This window comes from Cucurbita maxima, unplaced genomic scaffold (assembly GCF_002738345.1).
Source record: "Cucurbita maxima cultivar Rimu unplaced genomic scaffold, Cmax_1.0 Cma_Scf00007, whole genome shotgun sequence".
Taxonomy (NCBI): domain Eukaryota; kingdom Viridiplantae; phylum Streptophyta; class Magnoliopsida; order Cucurbitales; family Cucurbitaceae; genus Cucurbita; species Cucurbita maxima.
This window is the reverse complement of record NW_019272023.1, coordinates 2,468,857-2,493,238: the sequence shown is the minus strand read 5'-3', so window position 1 is coordinate 2,493,238 and position 24,382 is coordinate 2,468,857. Positions and strand designations below refer to the sequence as shown.

General features: G+C 35.3%; 3 protein-coding genes and 1 pseudogene across 7 annotated transcripts; 3 read left to right on the top strand and 1 right to left on the bottom strand.

Moving 5' to 3' along the window:
* The first annotated feature begins 3,738 nt into the window (after positions 1-3,738).
* Positions 3,739-8,465, top strand: LOC111482274 (amino acid transporter AVT1A-like). 3 transcript variants are annotated; one of them, XM_023127981.1, is made up of 12 exons: positions 3,739-4,114; positions 4,476-4,726; positions 4,818-5,038; positions 5,561-5,584; positions 5,880-6,060; positions 6,436-6,661; positions 6,761-6,896; positions 7,016-7,035; positions 7,380-7,525; positions 7,636-7,679; positions 7,988-8,050; positions 8,218-8,465. In XM_023127981.1, exons 1-12 carry the CDS (start codon positions 3,885-3,887, stop codon positions 8,320-8,322), a joined length of 1,647 nt encoding a protein of 548 aa, XP_022983749.1. In that variant the 5' UTR covers positions 3,739-3,884; the 3' UTR covers positions 8,323-8,465. The 3 variants fall into 3 exon arrangements, with proteins under 3 accessions (XP_022983749.1, XP_022983751.1, XP_022983750.1); XM_023127983.1 differs by having other exon boundaries at positions 8,213-8,290; XM_023127982.1 differs by lacking the exon at positions 5,561-5,584.
* Positions 8,466-10,102: 1,637 nt separating this feature from the next.
* LOC111482289 (transcription factor TGA2.3-like) lies at positions 10,103-16,043 on the top strand. The gene is made up of 11 exons (XM_023127999.1): positions 10,103-10,980; positions 11,799-11,899; positions 12,374-12,447; positions 12,560-12,754; positions 12,933-13,010; positions 13,104-13,163; positions 13,341-13,418; positions 13,520-13,571; positions 13,645-13,916; positions 14,977-15,225; positions 15,514-16,043. The coding sequence occupies exons 1-11, from the start codon at positions 10,880-10,882 to the stop codon at positions 15,658-15,660; spliced, it is 1,407 nt and encodes a 468-aa protein (XP_022983767.1). The 5' UTR covers positions 10,103-10,879; the 3' UTR covers positions 15,661-16,043.
* Positions 16,044-16,274: 231 nt separating this feature from the next.
* LOC111482258 lies at positions 16,275-19,732 on the bottom strand (annotated as a pseudogene).
* A 465-nt stretch (positions 19,733-20,197) lies between these two features.
* On the top strand, positions 20,198-24,153 carry LOC111482272. Of its 3 annotated transcripts, none has more exons than XM_023127980.1 (6): positions 20,198-21,006; positions 21,981-22,093; positions 22,175-22,546; positions 22,630-23,073; positions 23,140-23,485; positions 23,733-24,153. In XM_023127980.1, the coding sequence occupies exons 1-6, from the start codon at positions 20,763-20,765 to the stop codon at positions 23,801-23,803; spliced, it is 1,590 nt and encodes a 529-aa protein (XP_022983748.1). In that variant the 5' UTR covers positions 20,198-20,762; the 3' UTR covers positions 23,804-24,153. The 3 variants fall into 3 exon arrangements, with proteins under 3 accessions (XP_022983748.1, XP_022983747.1, XP_022983746.1); XM_023127979.1 differs by having other exon boundaries at positions 22,630-23,083; positions 23,150-23,485; XM_023127978.1 differs by having other exon boundaries at positions 20,199-21,006; positions 22,630-23,485.
* Positions 24,154-24,382: the final 229 nt, after the last annotated feature.

Below are 24,382 nucleotides of genomic sequence, written 5' to 3'. Positions count from 1 at the left end.
CCCGAGGGTCAGCTGGTAGAAGAAGTGCGGAATTTGGTCTATCTCAACCTCGTCTTCTTGTAGCTGATGGGTTTGTACTCAATTGTTGTGGAGCTTCTGTGCCGTTGATGCCGACGCTTTCATCCCGCCGTGGACAACCTCTCAATGGCCGCTTTCCACGGTGGAAACTTCCATTACTGTTCTTCTGCCTCCACGTGCCTTCGTCCCTCACTTTTGGCTCCCCTCACAATTATCTTCATTTTCTTCTTCCTCTTTCTCTTTTTTTCCTTTCTTCAAATAAATCTTTTTAACATTTTTGGCCTATTATATTAATTTTACCTTTATCAATTATATTCTTTTTTAAGATCAGGATCATCATCTTAAGATGCTGATGTCGATCATAGCAATTTTCGTTGACTTAAGTGGTGAGAAGATTGAGCTCACGTAAGATGCTAGAAAAACTAGGAAAAGACGTGAAAGACAAAACAATGGCATAGAATAAAACCTACCTTAGGACTCAAAATAATAGCAACCACGGAGTCGATGATTCATAGTCCTGATCAACCACTAAATTATTTAAGGTGTATCTGAATTTAATGTTTTATAATCCCAATTTGTAATAATTAAAAGGGAAATTAAGGAAATTATTGCATTATTTAATCAACTTGTTGTTTGCGAGGAGTTGTTCATCCAATAAACCACTTCATTTTTAAAATTGATTTTATTTTTTTATTTCCTATTATTGTCGTTTTCAATGCTCTAAAAATATCTTACTAGCTTTCCATCCTTAATTTATAAAAAATAAAATTTATTAAAAATTATATGTATTTAATTAATTGGTTTGAGAAATTAATGACATTCATAGCTTAACATTTTATTTGTAAAAAAAAAAAAAAAAAAATCATTTTATATTTTTACGATTTTTTTAAATGGTATAATTTGTATTTTTGGATATAATTTTTTGTTACTCCATGAAATATAAATCTAAAAAGATAAAAAATAAAAAATAAATACTTTTTACATAGGGTTGATTTAGTTTATTTATGGAATATTTATGGAAGAGATAAGAGCTTGTCACGGGAGAGAATGAGAAAAAGTAAATGCGTAAAAATATTTATTAAAAAAAGCATAAAAATTAGAATCAATTCTTTTTTTTTCATTTTTTAAAAACATATCTTAATTTTATAAACAAAAAAAACATATTTAAAGTAATAAACAAATATTAACAGAATCGTTATGAAGTAAAAATTAGAAGAAATATATGATACAATTTACATTATGCAAATAGACAAGATACTTAATAAGTACAAACTTGTCCAATGAAATTAGAAGAAATATATAATTTATTTTTAGTTTAACCGATGTAAAAATGTATCTATGTTCGAAATAACTTTAAAAAAAATAATAAGTTAATTAAAATAAAATATGCAATAATTACTTTTAAAATATATTTGTTGGATCGTGATAAAACAAAAATATGATTCATTCAAAAGTTTCTTAATATCACATTTAACCGAATCACTTAATATCCTAATTTATTTAAATATCATATCATCTATATTTTATACTAAAACAAAAGCGTCATCTTTTAAAAATAAAATACAAAGATAAAAATTTAATAATTACATTATTAAAAAACTTAAAATTACTTCCTATAATAATAATAATAAATAATTATATTAAATTCTGTTTTATTATTATTATTATTATGTGTGGATAATATGTTATATTGTAGGGTGTGGAGGAGTTGGATTAGTCACAAGAACTAACCAACATATTCTGGGGATCCAATTAAATGCAAATGTTTGTAACTCTATTTTTAAACGGGTTATCAATTTTTTTTAAGTTGTTTGAATATCATACTAAGATATTTTAAATATATAGTTTTAACTAGTAATTTTATTTTATTTAGTATTGGTTGTGTTGTTTAGGGCTAATAATAAATAGTAATTCAAAAATAAAGTTATATAATTTTAAAGAATAAACTTATATAATTTTGGAAGCAGCCTATGACTTGATTTTTTTCAAGCGTGTTTTATTTTTATTTAATCTTTTTTTATTATAAAAAGATAAGAAAATCATGCAATAATTTTTCAGGGTTGTACTGGCCCGACCCGGCCCGACCCGACTTAATGTTGTTTGGGCCTGAAATGGGCAAATCCAACCTTCCAATAGGTAAGCCCATAAGTTGAGTTTGATTCATTAGACGAAAGTTTGGATCGAATTGACTCAAACTCATTTAATAATATTTTAAAAACTAAATTATATTAAAATTTATAAGATTTATATTTCTTATTTAATTTATTTTTTTATATTTGGTATTTTAAAATTTATAAGTTTATTTTAGTTTTAGTTTACCTGAAAATAAATTATAAAAAATAGTGTTAAAGAAAAAAGAAAGGTTATAAAAAGAAAGACACTTTCATAAAAAAATATTTGTTTTCTATTTGAATATATTGTATCAGTTTAAACTTTTTTACAAATGATGTCGACGACATTTTTTTATATATTTTTATCGCTTTATAGTTTTAGCTTTGCAAAAGGAAAAGAAAAAGGTAGAGACATCGTTCACTATTTAGATATAAAGCATAAAAGATAAAAAGATTTACATTATTGAGAGTTGTCGGTTATTAATTTAGGGTCATTTAGATCGACTAATCTATGTTTAAAATTACCCTCTCTTAATTTAGGGTATATAGACGTATTAATGAATTCAACCAGAACCACGACGAAGGTCAATTTTTTCATAGAAGTACGACCTCATGAATATAATTTGTAATGACATTTATAGGTAGTTCGTGCAATTTTTCCTACCTTCTTAAAAAAAATTAAATGTTATAAAGGATGAAATTAAAATAGTAATTTTGATAAATGGTCAAATATTATTTTATTGTATAGATAAATATATTAATTTAATTATGAGATAAAGACTAAAAATGAAAAAAAAAAAGACTTTTTAAAAGGTCATATATGAGGTGTACTTAAAAAAGAAAAAATAACAAAAAGTAAGCCTTTATTCATATATTATAAAGACATTTGAAAAAGTAATATTTGAGATGGAATAAAAGAAGAATTTATATGTTTTTTTTTACTATTATTTGATAAAATACATTGTCTTTAATGTTTAAGATAGATCAACGACGATGAGGATCTAGTCAAACTTATCTCATTTGAGTCGTAACAATGTAAATATGAAGTTATGGATTAGACTGAAAAAAGTTGATAGGGGACCAACAATATTAATTTATGTCGAACATGCACGTACCTCACTAATATCAGTTTCAAAGAGAGGTGATCGCAAAATAACGAACACTACAAGTCTATGAAAGCCATCATTCTCTTAAGATTTGTGTATAGAGAGTTTCTCCACTCTCAAACGATTTTTCTATTTAAGGTTTACCTTCGATCGTCGTTTGTTCTGTTAGCTATTTTCAGCTACATGCAACATCGTATGCGTTAAATCTTTGCGTTTTCTTCTCGGTGATGGTTGAGACTCTCTCACTGTCTTCTTTCTTGAGAGTTATCGTCTTTAGACAAGTCTATTTATTTCTTCAATTCTCCCTCGTATTGTTATTTTTTTTCTTCTTTCGCTCTCTTCGAAAATTATAAGTTTTTTAATATCATTTTTTTGAAACTGATATCAACTAACTGACAAATAGCTCCACCGAGCTGTCAAATTTATCAATACAAACATATAAATTTAAAAAACTCATCTAATAGTTAGGATGAAATGACCCGAATAAGATAATGGGATAAAGGGTCGTCCAAACAAGGATAACGTTGATGAATAAGATAAATAAGGATCCCATACGTAACCCTAAAGGGATGGGAATTTGAGAAAGTCCGGTTGATATTAAAATAACTAAGCAGCTACCAATTCATTAATAAAGCTCCAAATAATTTCCATGGCGGACCGCCGCGACCAAGACTCAGAGCTTTTCCTCGAGCCACCGTACAATGGCGGCCAACAAAATCAAGAAGACGATATGGAGATGAACAATAAGGGAACGGAAAGTAGTGGTAGTAGTTGTGGCAGTTTCAGCGACGGAGATAACTCCTCCGCCGCCGTTGCTAGGTGTCTCCGTCGAGGTTGCAGCTCCGCCTCCGCTTCTCAACAATGGCCGCAAACTTTCAGGTGCGTTTGAAACTGCTTAATGTTCTCTCTCTCTTTTTTTATTTTTATTTTTATTTATTTCTTATTTTTTATAATTTGATTTCAAAATCTATAATTTTCAAAATCGACTATAAAAAAATATTTTTATTTTTAATATACGGTTAAAAATTCAAATAACTTTTCAAAACAAAATAAAAAATAATTTTCAAAAGGGTAAAAATTTGAATTAGATTAGAAATGTGATGTATATTATATTAATATTTTATTATAAAACAAATATTTAGATATTTTTCCTATTTATTATTATTTACGTTTATTATTCTTTGTAATTTATTTGATTATAAATAAAATAACTTTCACACGGTTTATGTAAAAATGGTAGGGAAGCAAGCGATTCATACGCAATAACAAATTCACCAACGTTCGGGATTCTACGGATTCCATCAATCATAAAATCAAGCTTCCAGAATAGAATCGAGAGTTTATTGGAGTCTGAGATCAGTGACGATAGAAAGACTCCGTTATTAACCAATTATTATGACGACGAGGGACACCAATTAGAGTACGAGATCTCGTCTACCCCATCAGTATCTTCTCCTCACGGCTGCACCTTCACACAGACCATTTTTAACGGTAAAGCTAACTGTAATTCTTAAAAATTGAAGTCGAGTTTAAGAATATTATTAAACGGTTGGGGTTGGGGTTGGGGTTCGGGGTGTGGCAGGAATGAACTTCATGGCTGGGGTAGGGCTGCTGTCCACACCATACACGGTCAAAGAAGGCGGATGGGGAAGCTTGGGAGTGCTGCTTGTTTTCGCCATTATGTGCTATTTCACGGCTATGCTTATGAAATATTGCTTTGAGAAGAGAGGCCAAATCAATATCGTTACGTTTCCAGATTTGGGTCAAGCTGCCTTTGGAACTTTTGGACGTCTTTTTGTATCTGTCAGTTTTACCTTTTTAACCCTCTCCTTTTCTTTTAATTACCCCCCTTTACTTCTTAATTTTTTTTTTTTTAACTTTAGAAAATATTATTTTACCCGTCTTTTTCAAACTTTTTAAATTTTGTGTTCAATCTATTTAATCATCCAAAAACATTTAATTTTGTATTTATTAACACTTTTTAAATTCTTTTTTGTTGGATGATGAAAGTCCCACATCGGTTAATTTAGGGAATGGTCATGGGTTTATAATCTAAGAATACACTCTTCATTGGTATGAGGCCTTTTGGGAAGCCCAAAGCAAAGCCATGAGAGCTTATCCTCAAAGTGGACAATATCATACCATTGTGGAAAGTCCCTATTTTAGTTTTATATTTTTTAATATATTAAAATTTTATTAGTTATTTGAAAATTTTTTAAACACAAAATTAAAAAATTTAGGGCTAAAGTTAGTAATTTTTTATTTGTTTTAGTTGCTAAGATTGTTTTTGCTTTTAGCTAATTAATTTATTCTTTTTTTTTTCAGATCATTTTATATTTGGAATTATATGTGAGTCTCTCTATCTCACTTGGTAGTTTTCTTTAAAATATTCTTAATTTTTTTTTAATAATATTAACTTTTAAAAAATCCAAAAAAAAATATTTTATCGTTAGATTAATATGAAAGCATTAATATTTTATTTTAAAAATATTTTTAAACTTTAATTTTTTTTTTATTAATATCTAAAATTAAAGGTTTTATTATAATTACTAAAAAAAAAAAAGTTTAAAGGAATTTTTAAAATTATAAATTTTTTAAACACTCGTGAAAGTGTCTAATTAAGTTAGAAAGTAAAAATGTACAGTGTTGCTGCATTGAGTTCATAATCTTGGAAGAGGACAATCTTAGCAGTCTATTTCCTAATGCGTGGTTGAATCTGGGCGGCCTTCACTTGGACTCTAACCATCTCTTTGGAATCGTTACTGCTCTTCTTGTTTTGCCCACAGTTTGCCTCAGGGATCTCCGTTGGATCTCATATCTCTCTGGTAACATTTCATACCCCTCAGCCTCAAACAAGATAACCATGTATCGGGCTGTAACAGCCCAAGTTTACCGTTAGCATACTGGGTCTGGAGAGGGAACGAGTACCAGCGAATACGTCGGACTCCGAAGCTGGTGGATTGTGAGATCCCACATCGGTTGAGACAGAGAATACAACATTCTTTCTATACGAGTGTAGAAACCTCTCCCTAACAAACGCGTTTTAAAAACTTTGAAAGTAAGTCCGAAAGGGAATGTCCAAAAAGGACAATATCTTCCAGCCATGGATTTGGGTCGTTATATGGGTCCTAGTAGAATGGTAACGAAACACGTGCTATTTTATCCCTTACGATATCATAGTTTAGTATATCATATTTCAGCTGGTGGGGTGGTAGCAACAACAGTGATAGTGCTAACCATAGCATATTTGGGAACACTTGGAGGAATAGGGTTTCGTGAAGTTGAAGCTGGTGAAGTAGTGAATTGGAAGGGCATTCCATTTTCCATTGGGGCTTATGGATTTTGCTTCTCTGGTCATACTCTTTTCCCAAATCTTTACCATTCCATGGCAGATAAAACCAAGTATACTAAGGCTCTCTTAGTATGGTACGTACGCGTTACGAATCACGAATCACTCGGTCCATAACTCGTTCACCGTTGTTTGAAAGTCATCCTAATCCATCAAAATGTGTTTATATTTGGCAGTTTTGTATTTTGTGTTCTAATATATGGAGGTGTTGCTGTGATGGGATTCCTCATGTTTGGCCAAACTATATTGTCCCAAATAACTTTGAACATGCCACAACATGCCCTTGCCTCCAATGTTGCAAAGTGGACCACGGTGAGTTTCTAACTCAACTTAACCGTGATCGACGCGTATTAAGAAAACCCATCACTAGAAATAGATCAATATTCGCATACTCGATGTTTAAATTGACGTGTGTTGCATTTTCTTTGCAGGTTATCGTTCCTTTGACTAAATATCCTTTTTTGATTTTATCCGCTAATAGATATTGTCTATTTTGACCTGTTACAAATGGTATTAGAGCTAGTTACCAGACAGTGCAATGCATTTGTCAGAGTAGGGCTAGACTCTGTCCATAGAAGAATCACCGTTATTGTTGTTGTCTGTTTTGATCTATTATAAATGGTAACAGAGTCAACCACCAGGCAGTGCAGGACACTGGTTTGAGTAGGGCAACCGTGAGGCTAACAACGATACATAACAGTGCCAAAACGAACAATATCGACTAGTGGTGGACTTGGGCTGTTACGTTATCATGATCATTTTGAAATGAATCGGGAATCCTTAACGTATTCTCAAATATGCACTATTGATGACTCCATTGGCAAAGAGTATAGAGGAGAGGTTACCAGCCAGAGTTTCAAATAGCCTGTGGTGTTCCATTCTTATAAGAACTGCACTTGTTCTCTCTTCCCTCTGTGTGGCTCTTCTTCTCCCATTTTTTGGTATGGTTTGGATTTTTCATTTTATTTATTATTCTCAATAAAATTTATTTATTTTCTATTTTTGTATTGAAATTAATTAATTAATTAATTAATTAATTAATTTTTTGCAGGTCTTGTGTTGGCTTTAATTGGATCCCTTCTCTGCATACTCATTGTAAGTCATTTTTTTTTGGAAACAAAATTTAAATCTAAAATTAGGGAAGAAAATAATATTAAAAAATATCCATTTATTTTTAACTTGAATTTATGTAAATATTATTGAAATTAATAAATTTGGAGGGATTTATTAAGATTAATGGGTAAATTATATTATAAAAAAATTAAATAAAGAATAAATTTGTAATAATTTGGATTTTCCCCCTAATTAAATTAAATTTAGATATATTAATAAGGATAAATATTTATATAGAAAACATTTTATTATATACCATATCCTAAAAAATATAATCACATTTGGTTCAGGCAATAGTAATACCAGCCTCCTGCTTTTTGAAAATCATGGGGAAGGAAGCTTCAAGGCTACAGGTAATTTTTTTTTTTTTTTTTTTTTTTTTTAATTTTAGCTATTAAATACAAATTTTAAAAATTTAATGCTATTAAATTAGACGTTCTTATTAACTACGGACTTAGAGATTACATTGGTTATTTAATTGATAATCGAAGTTGGTGATGTGTGGTGGCATGAAAATTAGGTAATTTCGTGTAAGGTGGTAATTTTGGTGGGGATAGTTGGAGCAGTGCTTGGAACATACTCTTCATTTTCACAGATGGCTCATAGATCAAAGATCAGTCGGTGAAACGTATAACAAAATCGTTATCATTTTATTTTCTTATTACATATTAAGCCTATGTATTGGTTCGTTTCTAGTTTGGCTACCGACGATATTATTAATAATTGTACGTTGGGTTAGGTGATGCTTGTGATTCGGGTACACTATCAAAAAACGGGTTTGAAGCTCTTTCCTTACCAACAAGGTTATTTATTTACAAATATAAAGAGTATTTTAATTTAAAATAAACTATTAGAACATTTTTAGTTTTTTTTTTTTTTTAATTTAAAGATGTTATAAATTTTAAAAGCTTTTTTTTTAATATATAATTAATTTAGGTTATTTATTTGGTCAGTGGGACCCATTGGGGGTGGGTAGGACATTGACCATGATAGCTTTTCTTCAAGGCCAAGCCAAGACGACTAGCGTCACCAATTTTGACTTTTCCTTTGACTAAGGGTATAAACGTAATTCTACATCCTGGTATCCTTCGTTTTTTTAGTTTTAAGGTTATTATTGCAATAACTTTATAAAAAAATATATTTTATAATAATAATTGATATAACAAAGTTTAGGGATAAAATTTGATTTTCGAGAAGCTTATAACCCTAATTTTTTTTTTATTAAATTTAGGGTTCATAAATTTTATCTCGATTACTATTTAATAAAATTTAAATTTGTATTTCGAATCACATCCATTATTTTTTTTTTAATTTATTCAATCTCGAACTCAAAACAACTTTGAGAAGGATCTGATCCGTCATGTGATCGTGATATGTATCTATTACAACAATCCCATGAGTTATGTAAAACGGGTTTGTTGTCTTTTTAATTAACAAATATTTCTATTTTTTTTTTTTTAAGAAATTTGTGAGATTTAAAACTATTGTCGATTGGTTAATTAAAAGAATTATTATTAAATGGAAAGATACTACTTTAAGGTGCATTTAAGATAGGGTGCGAAAATAATATAAGGTTTGAAGAACATTGTAATGGAATCTTTTATTTAAATACTTAATTTGATTCCTTTTAAGCTATGGTGGAAATTATTCCATAATTGACCTCATGACCTATTCCAATTATTGATTAGCATGGAAGGCATTTTTGTACTTAGCATCGTCATTATTATTTTAATTACAATAAATGTAAAATGTAGCATTATTTAAATATAATATTAAAATTAGGGACCAAATTACTTATGTACGGAGAGATACCGTGGAAGCAACAAAACTAGGTCACGTAGACGAGGATCGAGTAGAAGTAATTGCTCGTTTTTTTTTTCTTTTAATCTATGTAGAGTGGAGTGGGGCAGGGTGGAGACGAGGATGTGGGAGATTCCCGTTTATCGGGCTTGTTCAACTTACAAGAAAAAAATATATTTCCATTACTTCCCACATTACTCGTTTAAAAGGAACTGAAAATCGAGACTCAATACGAGCAAATCAAGCTTAGCTCAAACAATCACTCAAGAGAACAAAGGATTTTAGCTTGCCTGAGCGGTAAGAGTTTTTCACTTCTCATATTCTACTATCGAAGTGCATAACATTACTCCAACTCATCTCGACAAGATAACATCGCAGTGAGTATCATCTATGCAAGTCAATCCAATACCATTGACACCTCAATTAAGAACATGTCCTCACATTAACTTAAACTTTTCTTTGAACCCTATTTAAAGCTCAATCATTTGATCAATCTTTGTTTAAGCATGTTGTTGAACTAACAAAGAATCAAAGAGAAAATCCTGAAAGAGGGTTTAGGGTTTATAAAGCAATGGGAAAGTGATTCAGTGGAGGCTGTGGCGGAGTTGCAGTGGGGAAGGCGGTGGTGTACCCACTACACAAGAATCACAATCAGCGATGGAAGAAGGAAGAAAGTGGTAGCATCATCAATGAAATATGATTATAAAAAGGGGTTTTGAAGGAAAAGGACGTAAGGAAGGGGTTAGAATTTGGAATGGTCTAAGCGTCACGCATCTTCTACGCTCTCTCTCTCACCTGACCTGACCTGACCAACAAGTGCAGGGCCGAGTTTGATTTTAAAACAAGTTTATTCCAAAGCTCTAAATTCAATGTGGGCCTCTTGAAATTTCTCTCTGTGCGGGTGGAAGAAAGAGAATTCTCTTTTCCCCCCATGGTTTTAAATGCTTTACCTAAGAATTTCGATCAAAAAGTCAAAAAAGTTTCGCTGTTTATCTCCACACCCCTTCTGGGTAGGGTTTTCTTTCCTCTGTTCCTCGGATTTTTCCACCTTACCGACGTCGATTCATTTCTCAAACTGAACTCCCATCTCGCGATTCCTCTTTTCGCTAGGTTTTTGACTTCGATACGGGTCATAGTTTTGCTGGGTTCTTGTTTGTTTTGAGCTCTTCGATGAGTTGATTGCTGAAGTTTTGATGTTTTTGGATTGAGAAATTGATTAGGGCTTTGGGATTTAGGAGTTTCAGCGAACTGAGTTTGAGTTATTTTGTTTGAATTTGAAGAGCTCGTTCTTGTTCTTCCTGTTCTTTTTGTTCTTCTTGTTCAGTGGTTTCTGTTTCTTTTTGTTGAACTGGTGGTGGTGGTGGTGGTGATGATGGTGATTGATGGGTAGTAGAACAGTGAAGGTTGGTGCCGACGATATAAACAAAAAGGTGAACGGGATGCCTAGCTTCGTTTCTTCGATGCCCACAGCCAATAATTCCATGTAACTTTCTCTATCTTATTTAATTTGAATTACTGGATTATGTTGTGTTCACTGTTTGAATTTAACTTTGCAGTATATCTACTTGGCTTCTTGATGAGTCTGTCTTTCTGCTTGTACTTACTCCTTACTTGATGGTTTATTAATTCATAGAGGGGCATAGGACCATAAGACTTCATTAATACCTGCTTTAATTTCAATGGGAGCACTTTGTTTAATTCCATGAATTGATTATAGCAACATTGAAGAATTTTTTTATGGGTGACGTAACTAATTAGGTTAAGAAAATTAGGGGTGTTAAGAATGGTATTAGAGCGAAAGACATCGCTCAGCCCAGAGGCTGAGCCTCAAAGGGGGTGGATTGGGGGTCCCACATCGATTGTAGAAGGGAACGAATGCTAGTGAGGACGCCGGGTTCTGAAGGGGAGTGGATTGTGAGATCCCGCATTGGTTGATGAGGTGAATTAAACATTCTTTATAAAGGTGTGGAAACCTCTCCCTAGTCGACGTGTTTTAAAAATCTTGAGGAGAAGCCCAAATAGGACAATATCTATTAGCGGTGGGCTTTGACCGTTACTTAGAGCATCTCCAACTTTGTCATGTTAAATCCTTAGTTGAGTGTCAAGTATGAGTCAAACACAGAATTTCTTGGTCAATTCACATCCTTGAGTTCAAGAAACATTTTGTTCCTGGACCTTAGTTATAGGTTTGTGGATGCATGGGCATCCCTTTCCTTGCTAGGATCTTTTGTTCATCTTTTGCATTACTGTTGGAATTTTCTCTTTCACACTTTGATGGTCTTTTTTCACTTCGATTTTCAGGGGTGCAGAGGGGAGCTCCATTCCTTCATCTCGGATTTCGGACTTAAGAACACTCGAGCAAACTCTTGGATTTCACATAGAAAATGTAGACCTTACTAGAAGTATGCAACAATGTTTTATTTTGTTATGGAGTTTTAGGCCTTTCGATTATTTGTTTACTTCCAAAGTAGTTTCACTAATCATCTATTCATCTCATTTCACTCTTGATGTTGCATTATTGAGTACACACACTGCATTCTGAACTTCATATGATTTTGACAAAGTTATCTTGGACAATTCCTATGCTAGGTTTCTAGCGTGCTAAAAAATGTTTTGATTGACTGTGAGATCTCACATCGGTTGGATAGGGGAACGAAGCATTCCTTATAAGGGTGTGGAAACCTCTTCCTAGTAGACGCGTTTAAAACCATGAGGTTGATGTATTATTATAGAAAAGCAAGAGCTACATTTTCTCTTGGTTCATAAAATCTAAACCTCTGAAAGTCTTGCTGCCTTTCTCTTCTCTGTTCTTCGTCTTCTCTTCCTGTTATTCTTCTTCTGCTGATATATTTTCTTTCCAAATTTACTTGCCTTAGATCCTTTGTATAATCAGATAAAGTCAAATAGTTCGACTCTGAACAGCAACATCCAGTTTGGTTCTTTAATTAAGGTACTGTTTTACCTGTTCTTATTTTTTATTTTTAATAGAAAGCTTCATTTGGTTTTTTTCTTGTATTTGTTGAAAATTAACACCCACCTGACGTAACTACAATGGAATTCAGCCACTTGCATCCACTGATGTAAATCTGCCAACTGCTATCATGGGCTCTCAAACATTGCCATTACAGAAAGAATCAAATCCAAATTTGGTTTCTACGTCGGGTGGTCCTCATGAAAACTGGGGAGAGTCTAATATGGCCGATGTCAGCACAAGAACTGATACCTCCACGGATGACACTGATGACAAAAGTCAAAGGGTAATGTCCCTTGAGTATTGTTATGAGATTAGTTTTACATTGTTTAATAATCAATGTGTGCAAGTTTCCTGATATCAATAATCAATGTGGTTGAATGTTTTCATATCCCAGGTAATAGTGCCTATCTTTCTGTTTAGTATTCTTGGGTCGTAACCTCACGTTCTTTTGTCTTCTGTAGCTTGACAAGGATCAAGGAAACTCACTTGTCGCGTACGATTCTAGCAACAAATCGAAAGAAAAAACACCTGATCAAAAGGTTACGTTTTAAACTAAAATATTTTTACATTGTTAGCTGAACATCTTGATGGATATTAGCAGCAGCTAATATGCTGTTTAGCATCCTTTTCAGAGCTTACGAAGGCTTGCCCAAAATCGTGAAGCTGCTAGAAAAAGTCGTTTAAGGAAAAAAGTAAGCTTCCATTATCATTGCTCTCTATCTCTCATTCACAAATTCTCTAAAATTATAAACTGTCTAGTATTGAAAAAGCAGTCCTGCTTTATAACTGACATTGACTTAGTTTAGAAATGTTCGGCGAATGCATTGAACTTCCTTAATTATTTTTTATCGCTTCCCATACTTTTGTAGGCATATGTGCAGCAGCTAGAAAGTAGCAGGCTGAAGCTTACTCAACTTGAGCAAGAACTCCAGCGGGCCCGCCAGCAGGTCGAGTTATCTTTATTTTTGTGCCTGACCATCATAGCACATTATCTTTCAATTTATAGGAAAGTGTTAAGATGCATAAATCGCTGTCACAATTTGTGCAGGGTATATTTATTTCAAATTCTGGAGACCAAGCTCATTCAATGAGTGGAAATGGTATGAAGCTTTTTTCTTTGCATGTTATGGCATGTGATTCTTTTTCACATCTTTTTTTTTGGGGGGTTTGTAGGGGCCCTAGCGTTTGATGCAGAATATTCACGTTGGTTAGAGGAGCATAACAGGCTAATAAATGAGCTTAGAGCTGCAGTTAATTCACATGCGGGCGACACTGAACTTCGAACTGTCGTTGATAACGTGACTACACAGTTTGACGATATTTTCAGGTTGAAAGGCATTGCAGCCAAAGCTGATGTGTTCCACATCTTGTCAGGAATGTGGAAGACACCAGCAGAGCGGTGTTTCCTGTGGATTGGTGGCTTCCGTTCATCAGAGATCCTGAAGGTACAAAATTCTCTGTATATTTGCATGTGAAAATAGAGAAGAAAATGTTTGTATGGTGCATGTACGTCTAAGAGTATAAGAACAAAAAGTTAATTGTTCCCCAACTCTATATTCCACATTTCAGTTGATCGGTTCGGCCTTTAAGAACCTCAAAGTCCAAAACTGATTCAGCATGTCCCACCAGCCACCGAGTTTAATCATCGTTTGCAATTTACCCCATTCATCTTTTGTGATAATTCTAGTTAAATAAATACTTGGGGGACATCAGTTAGGGGGAGAATGAAACATACTTTATAAAGGCGTGGAAACCTTTCCCTAGTAGACATGTTTTTAAAACCTTGAGGGGAAGCTCGGAAGGGAAGCGCAAAGAGGACAATATCTGCTAATGGTGGGCCTGGGCTGTTACATCTTTGGTGGCATCGATGCAATTACCTTCTCGTAACTTCACTCACCCGCCTCCCCACCTCACCTTTTTTTGTCTGCTACTTTTTCACCTTTGAGCTCCACTCAGTCCTCACATGGTGATACCTCTTACTGTAGGCCCAATCCATTTTTGTCTTTAGATTGGGTTGGTAATGATGTTAGTCCTCAAATCTAGTAGGCTCTAGTGTAACAACCTAGTAAAATGCCTCTGAGAGATTTTCACACCCTTATAAGAAATGCTTCGTTCTCCTATCCAACCAATGTGAGATCTTACAATCCACTCCTCTTGGGGGCCCAACGTCCTTGTTGGCACATCATCTGGGGTTCGACTTTGATACCATTTCATTCTGGTTTTCAATGAATAGGGCTTGATAGTATCTTGGCACAATATCATGTTGATGCACATCATTCCTGTAGTTAAAGAATTCTGTCCTTTTATGTAATGTGTTATCACTACTCACCATTAATCTTTCTAATACCTATAGGGTTCGGATTTTCTTTCAGTTTGGATGAATCTTTAAAGGGTGCGAGTGCGACAGATATCTTAAATTGCTGTCAATTTAACTATCCACCTAATTATGTAGGCATGGTTTCTTTTATAGCATCCTCACCTAAAACTGCATCTATGTTAATGCAGCTTCTTATAAACCAATTAGAGCCTTTGACTGAGCAGCAGCTAATGGGCATATGTAACCTGCAACAATTATCACAACAAGCAGAAGATGCTCTCTCGCAAGGAATGGATGCATTGCAGCAATCCTTGGCTGAAACATTGGCCAGTGGCACACCTGCAATGTCGGGATCGTCTGGGAACGTCGCAAATTATATGGGTCAAATGGCCATGGCTATGGGAAAGCTTGGAACTCTTGAAGGCTTCCTACGCCAGGTATGCCACTTTATTCGAGATGGAATTGTTATTATTGAAAAACCTGTAATTCAATACAGGAGATCACTTGCAAATGGAAGTAATTATTTCAAATAAAATAAAAATCTCAGGTTTCAACTCTTCAAAGGAAGTACTTTTAATTCATAACATTTCAGCTGCATCTTGTTTCATTTACATTGCCTATTTCTTTCATGTTACGTTTCCTCAAATCTGCAACAACACACAAGTAAAGTTGAAAAATGAATCCATGCTCACTTTCCATTTTCTTCCTCTTGTTGGAACTTGCAGGCTGATAATCTTCGTCAACAAACTCTTCAACAAATGCATCGCATATTGACAACCCGTCAATCAGCTCGTGCGCTTCTTGCAATAAATGACTACTTCTCCCGCTTAAGAGCCCTCAGCTCTCTCTGGCTTGCACGGCCTCGAGAGTGAGGGGCAAGCAAGTCTCTCTACTTAATCTGCAAACTGAAATCAAATTTATGAACAAGTGCCTCGAGTGCTACCGTGCCAATTGCATTTCTTCATTGGATGGAGCTGCTTCTGTCATAGGAACTGTACAATGGATCAACATGAGTAATGGTATTAGGTTTAGTTTGTGATTGATATATATATATAGCTTTCTCATTTGCAGATGTTAGTATCAGTTGGTGGTGCTGTATGCTTATTACAATAATCTCTTCATGTAGTTAGGTGATGTTGCATAGAACTCAAAAGGCAAAATAGCTTGTATCTGTAATTTAGATTTATATTACATCAGCTTACGACATCAGTAGATCATATTCATATGAAATTTCAGTGCCTTTTTATATGTTCTATTGATCTAAAACGTCTAAGTTGGAAGGATACATTCTTTTTTTCATTTATTATTTTCCTCCCAAGACATAGAATAGTAAGCATGTCATGATCTATTTCTTCATTTCATTAAGTAACAAGACAGCATTCTCTGCGTAGTTATTTCAAAATCCTCCCAACTTTAATTTGTATATCATATTCAAGGAAGGCTAAAGAACGTCCCGGAAGCCCCATCCAAAAGTAAAACAGGAATATACTGAAAAGATAAGAATATCATTTCTAAACTATCCACTATTTAGATGCTCCATTCCAAAAACAGTTCAACAGACATTTATTGAATCCAAAAAATGAAACAGAACTCAGATTGCATATCGAACGTGGGAGACATGTAAAATAGTATACCATCTTGAGTTTCTGCATAATCAGTTCTTCTGATGATCGAAATATATGAGCACGTGCAGCATGATCCGATATCAAAATTTCTTTGTCCTATCAGTATACCTACATATATCAAAGCGCAGCCACCAGATTAGCAAACAAATACTTGATTTGTAAAATAAAGTTGAAATCTAGGGAGTTTATAACTTACAAAAGTATCAGGTTAAATACCTCAGTCAAGCAAATCTGACACTGCTGTCCTCCTGAAAGCATCAATTTGGGCTAGTTTTCCTGCCAAATCTTTGTTTGGAAAGACATTATCTGCCTTCATTCTCTCTTTCATACCATATGCTGGAGCCTTGGCATTAACGTATGCCCGTATTAGAGCTTGAAATTGGCTAAATCGAGCCACGTAACCCGATAGTCTCATCCTATGAAAGATTTTCTCTGCATTGTGGACGTCACCCCGACTTGCATACTGATCCATGATAATCATGTATGAGGTAAACAGTGGCTTGATCTGGTTTTTTCCGAACAACCTTCTGCAAAAATGAGTCTGCCTTTTCTACCTCCCCAGCTTCCACATAGAGCTTCACAACTGCATCCCATGCCAACGGATCGACGCGGCAACCGCTGTCTGCCATCTGCTTGACTAGTTCCTTGCCCTTTGTCAGCATCTTATTGTGTGTATAAACCTTCAACATGGTAAAATATTGTTTTGAGGAAAGCTTCTTCCATGTTTTTAAAACCATATGAAAAATTTCCTCTGCTTCTGTGACGTTCTTCAGCTTTCCCCATGCAACAATGGCAGCCATGCATTCTTCGATACGAGAATTCGACTCACAGATCTTCCAGAGCCTCCTCACTTCATCTTCCATTTGCAGTTCTCCATAAAGGGGAAGTGAAATTCTGCAATGCCATCGAGAATCTTTGGAGTTAACATCTTCCATCTCCTTTAAAATGGCCTTGGCTTTGTCTTTAAGCCCACATGAAGCATAGTGCTTTGCTAATATGGAAAGCGCAGTAACATCAAGTTCAATTCCTTCGGCCTTCATTGTATCAACAACTTGTTTCCAACCCTATCATGTCATTTGAAACGCCTTTAGCATCTATTAAGATTTTGTAAGTGAACAGAGAAGGCTTGACATTTTCTTTCCCCATCAACAACAAAACGTCTGCTATTTTCCTCTTGTCAAGCCTCTTGTAAAGAAGAAGCAACTGGTTGCAAGCAAATGTTGTGATTGGGAATTCAAGGTCCTTCATTTTGTTAAACACTTCCTCCGCTTTTTTTACGTTGTTGGCAATCACACAGTTAGCCAAAAGAGTTCGGTATATCACCTCTCCCTGGAAAGACTTCGGAATTTGAGCGATGCAACTCTCGGCCTTATAGAGACCCCGTACCTTTGCAATCAAGTCGAGGCGAGAAGCATAATCTCTGTCAATAAAATTGAGTTGTCCCTTTGCTTCCAACCACTCTGAAAACTGTGAAACCCATGCATAAAGCCAGCAAAGAGTTCAAGAAAGGATGAATGAATGTCTAACAAATAGGGGAAAATATTTACCATATACAATAGCTAGAAAGTTCTTCAGCATAATAAATTGTATAACCATTTTCATACCAGAAATGACATTATAAGGCCACAATATATAAATGCCAATCCAAATATACTAGACTGCAGTTCCTAGCACCATTTCTTGAATGCTATAGGCCAGCTCGACAATTTTTTATACAAGCATTTGATAATGGTATTTCTAAAGAATTGATCTGCATACTCAGGTTTACTGATTACAAGCCTAAGTTTATATTGATCAACTAACCAACATATCTTGAAATTATTATGTGCTTGACAGACCATGTTAGAGTTGATTGTTGAACTTTTTAAAAATTGATCAACATTTGCATCCTGAAATTCGTTGTGTCCACTAATCACATGAACTTATATAGAGTTCTGCAAATCCCAAGATAAATGAGATTAATTATAAACCTCAAACCACACGAATGAATTTCATTGCTTGAAAAGTAACATAAAGTCAATTTACCTGCAAAGCCTTCCCAAACATTCGACGTCTGCGAAGATTGAGCATGGCCAGAGAGATGTCAGCTCGGCTTAGTTCTTTTCCTTCACTGACCCACTTATCAAGTGCACTAGGAACAGATAAACCTGGAGCACTCGAAATTTCCTTGAAAAGCTCTGAAGGAGCCCTTTTTGTAGATATATTTTCAGCATCTTGAGTCCCATCATCAACATCATCATCATCAATCTCCGATCCAGAGGTTCGATCCTCTTCATTTTCATCAGCTGTCTTGTTATCTTCAAGTTCAGAAAATCCATCTTCCAAGTCATCTTCCTTTTCACTGTTCTCAGCACCAGCTTGTGAAGATAGACCATGACTACTAATATAAAGTCCGGAGGACTGCAGTGTTGCAAGGCTAATTCTCTCAAAATAAATGCATCTATCAGATATAGCAGCGGTGGTACCAGGACCAACTATATTTCCTTCCCAATCATATGGTACCTCTAGATTTCCAAAGACATATGAAGTTCTTACTCTATACCCTTGATTCCTGGAAAGAGAACACAAAAAGGTTGTAAAGAGGCTGATCTGAAATGTTGGAGGCATTATCCAAAAACAGTTCTTTGGATGATGGATAATAATGGATTTCAAATTATATAGATTTCTTCTGTTCTTCTCAATATTATATAGATTTCTACGTTCTTCACTGATTCTAATTTCATCACTCGGACCATCTCCAAAACTTATCCGTAAGAGACAAAAGAAAATCTCCATCAATGATATCCCAACCATCATCTTTGAGACTCAAACGTCCAAAAAATGCACATAACGTCATCAATTATGAAAACAGGATATCAAACCCATAAATTTTAAAAGTTGAGAAAAATAGTTTTAAAGAAAGAGGTTAGAAAACAACCTCCAACCAAGAGAAGCTTCGCATTTCAGCTAATATACGGAAAAAAACAGGGAACTACAAGAACGGAACAAATATGAGCACCGAAAACTCGATCAGAAGCAAGCAAGAACCTTGTTGATGCATACAATCAATACAACCCAATACGCATGAAATGAATCCAAAATTCTACCGCAAAAACGAGATTCAAATTAGTTTTCTTTGTTTCGCATTACCGAATGAACTATGTACGCTACATAAACAGAGAAATCTGATATGGCAAACAGAGAACATACCTAAGGGGAGTAGAAGCTCTACGAAGAGCCCACATGGTGAGATGATATTAGTAGTGGTGAAGAGCTCAGAAGCCCTCCAACAATGGAAACCAGAGCACGAGGAATTGAAATGGCGGAGGCTGTAACGTCGCTCGTACTTCAGACTTGAAAGTATAAGATTAAAAAAAAAACCCTACAATTAATTAGTTACTAATATTACTAATAATTATGCTTAATAATTAAATTGGGGTTTAAATAATACTAATTAATTTTGGATTAGTTTCAGTAGTCTCGGTGATGTGCTGTATTCCCGACCTTAGAAGGCCAAGTTATAATTTTTAAAATGGTAAATATAAATTTTGTTTAAAAAAAAAAAAAAAAAAATCAATAACAAATAAGGAAACAATAAAAATAAAAATAAGATAACTTTGCCGAGAAGATCACACGTGTGCAATACAAAACGGATAAAAGAGAGAAATTAAAATTACCCAGAAAAAAATTGTAATGGAAAAAACAATGATTATTGTGGAAGGGTCGATGTGGGCTCGGTTTCTTGGTGAACACACTGAAATGAATCCCTCACTGATTTTGTTATTATTATACTTTCAATTAGGATCGGAAGTGGAAGTGGAAGTGATGAAATGGGCATAACCCATCTTCCACGGCTCTTCATTTAAGTGCGCAATTAGTGCCATCAATTCCCTTTTTCAATTTCATTGTTCCCACATTTCTCTGTTTTTGGCGCTTCTTCTTCCATTTCTTACCTTTTCCCCTTCTACTGTCTTGTCATCTTCTTCCATTTTCCCTGTCGATTTATAAATTTTGGTGAAGAAAACGGATAGATGGATGGTTGATGGATGATAAATAAACGCCCCTCTCTATATCCACATTTACTTCGGAGACTGTGGCTGTCATTTGTGGTTGTTGCGCCAGTTAAATCAGACCGAATTGCCCCCAATTTCTCTCTCTCTCTCTCTCTCTCTCTCTCGAACCCTAGATTTTCTTTTTGAATTTGGGTTCTGGGTTTGCGGTGGAGAAGTTCCACGAGGTGGGATTTTGAGCTTTTGTGGTTCTGGGATCGATTTGGTTTGAGTTTGAGCTGTAATGGGGGAAGATAATTCGGGCCTGATTGAGGGAGGTGGCAATGGCGGTTGTTAACCCACTTCTCATGCATTGCCTCCATGGGAAAGAGCGAGGAAGAACAGCCGCTGCCGGTTGGAGTGAGCTCCTCCGAGCTTTCTGATTGGACTGTACAGAGTAGATGTGGCGGCGGCGGGTGCTTTGCGATTCGTAGACTGATTGCTGTGAGATGTGTCTTCTTCCTGTTACTGTCGGCGGCTGTGTTTCTTTCTGCTATTTTTTGGCTGCCGCCGTTCCTTTCATACGGAGATTGGCCGGATCAGGCGGCTGATTCTACTTATAGAGGTCGGATCCTTCGTCAATTTTCTATTTCTTTCATGATTTTCCTTTTCAGGCTTTGGGTTTTAAGTGTTTGTAGACCTAGAATCATGTTGATGGGTGTTGGCTGGTGATATCAGATTATCATCCCCTTTTTGTTGGCTGGTGATATCAACTTTGATTGTTTTGAAGAGTAGAATGTTATGGATTTTTGTATGTTTGTAGCTGTTCTTGTGTTTAGATAGCTCCTTGTGGAAGAATTATAGTCTTGTTTTGTTGGATTCGATAGGATTGCGATTTAGGAAACTCACTTTTGATTGATTGTGGAAGATTTGATCGATTAAATGAGAAGTTTATGATGAAAACTGACTCACTTTTCCATGTATACATTTCGTTTCCCTGGATTCATGTGAATGCTGTTCATCAAGTTGCTGTTCATATGCATTAAAATTTTCCATTCCAATAATGTTAATAAGATTTGTGTTATATTGAAGAACTCTTTTGGCTATCCAAAGACTTTATGAGCTTGATTGTTCGTTTTTTTTCTCTCTCGGTATACAAACTCGACATGTTTACGCCCATTGATGCATGAAATGTACTGCCTAAAAGCTCATAGTGCTCTGGTTTTAAACAGATCGCTCTCATCTATTTGCATAAGTGATGTCAGTCTCTACTTTTGTACATTGGAATTTGAAAGAGCAATACATATAAACAATATGATCGTATAACTTGACTGAAATTAATTGCGTCGTAATCAGATGGGTTTAGAAGTTGGGTGATATCTCATAAACTCAATGAGTACTCCATCTGCTTGTTGGGTGTGTCTAGATTTGTTTGATTGTGGTGAACTTTGTGTTAGACATTGTGAAATTTTATTGGATTTTATCGATATCAGTTCGTCTTGGTTGAATTATAGTAACGCTATCATATCATGCTAGCCATCCCTTTCGTATATTATATAATCGTTTCGCTGAAGTTATATGATTCTATCCCATTTCCAGATCATGAAATAGTAGCGTGTTTTCGTGCTCGGAAGCCAGTTCCTTTTCTGAAAAACCATATTTTTGAGCTTGAAGATAACATTTTTGGAGAAATTCCTGTTCCTTTTGTCAAGGTATTCAATCCAGTTTCTTGATTCATCTAGCTTGATTAGTCACGTTTTCGGTCGTTTGATCTGATACTCTCTGTGAATCAGGTGGCTGTCCTCTCGCTACAATCATTAGGCGGATCGAACGTAACAGATATCATTTTCTCTGTAGATCCTGATGCCAAGTATTCAAAAATTCCCCCAACTTCTCAAAGTTTAATCAAGGAAACGTTTGAAACATTGGTTATAAACGATCCTCCTCTCAGATTGAACGCATCGTTATTCGGCAATACTTCGTTGTTCGAGGTGTTGAAATTTCCTGGTGGGATAACTATTATTCCTCCTCAGAGTGCATTTCTTCTGCAGACAGCACAGATCTATTTCAATTTTACGTTGAATTATTCTATATATCAAATTCAAGTGAATTTCAATGATCTTACCAGCCAGCTGAGGTCGGGATTACGTCTATCTCGTTATGAGGTTTGGCTGTTTTCCTTACTATTTTCTGATGGATATTGTTTTTAGCTGTATAGATTTCACTGACAGCGTTTTGTATGATGCAGAATTTATATGTTAGCCTATCGAACGAACGAGGTTCGACAATGCAGGCTCCTACTATTGTTCAGTCGTCTGTTCTGATGGCTATTGGGACGAATTCATCGAATCAAAGACTCAAACAGTTGGCTCAAACCATCACGAATTCTCATTCAGGAAATCTTGGCCTGAACAACACTGTTTTTGGCAAGGTCAAGCAGGTGCGTCTTTCGTCGGTTCTAAACCACTCTCTTAGTGGCGGTCAAGCACGGTCACCTTCACCTGCTCCTCTGCCTCATTCTCACCCCCACCACCCCCATCATCACCACCACCACCACCACCACCACCATCAACACCACCATCAACACCACCATCACCATCACCATCACCATCACCATCACCACCATCACCACCACCACCACCACCAACACCACCACCAGGACGCTGCATATTCACCGAGTCCTGGAACAGAGGAGCACAAACATGCACCGAAGAATGGGATCTCATCCGCTGCATATTCACCGAGTCCTGGAACAGAGGAGCACAAACATGCACCGAAGAATGGGATCTCATCCGCTCCTGAAGCTGGTTCATCCCCAGTGGAAAGTCCAGCCTCAAAGAAACGTAACTACGAAGCAACTCCACCTGGTTTTCGATATGGATATAAAGGGTTGTCAACAAAAGTCAGAAAACGATCTCATTTAGGCTCTATTCCGTCTCCAAGCAGTCCTCCATCGTCGCCATACTTGCGAGTAGGTCTGCCAGCACCGGTCACGGTTTCTATATCTGCTTCAAGTCCACTGCCAGGGGTAGCTCTATCTAATGTACAGCCTCCAGAAAAAGGCGACAGAAGTGCCCCTTCAGTCTTGCCACCACAATTTTCTTGTGAGTATGCCATCCTTCATTCTCACATTGTTTCATAGCTTCATCAATAAACTATTAGTAATGGTTCGAATATACCAACGTGTAACGGAACGGATTCAGATTAGGACCTACTAGGGGAATTTCTGCATCCGTTTTTAACGGATTCAGATAGGCGAAGAAGCCAGACTGGTTAGGGAGTTTTTAGTTTTTGAAAATGAAGTTTATAAGCCAGACTGATCGTGTTGTAATCCGACATGTTGATTTGCAGTTTCTGTAGGTGTTCGTGTTCATACAATTCGATGGACACTCGCACTGTTTCTTGTTGTATGGCATGTATAACCAAGGAGATAGAACCTACATGCGTACTTCTGGGTAACAACAGGACTCGTAATTGATATCAGAGTTGTGATAGCGATAGCGAGACCGACGCAAAGGCGTGCTCCTGCTAGAGTTGATATTAATGTAAATATGAGATGAAGCAAGTTAGGAGATGCAGTTTTCCAGGTCAAAGTCACAGAGGTGGCAGGCCTTGTGTTGTTTTTCTTCTGCAGAAAATGTAAAGTAGAGAAGAAACAGCAAATGGATCTTGTTCTCAACTTCTTAATCAACCAATTACAATTTTTCACCCCACAAAAACCCTCATTTAAGCCAACTACTATATTAGCACCTGTCTTTTTTTTTAATTTTAATATCACCGTCTCATGTCGTCTGTCTCTTTGATCCTTTGGTAACGTTCATTCAGTAAATGATTTTTTTGTCAACGTTCATCCTTTTTATCCTTTGACAATGATAATTGATAATCCTGTACCTATAAATGATTTTTTTTGTCAACATTCATCCTATAGAGGATTTTTTTTTTTTTATTAACGTTCATCTTGTCTCATGTCGTTGGTTTCTTTGTTCCCTTGACAATGATGA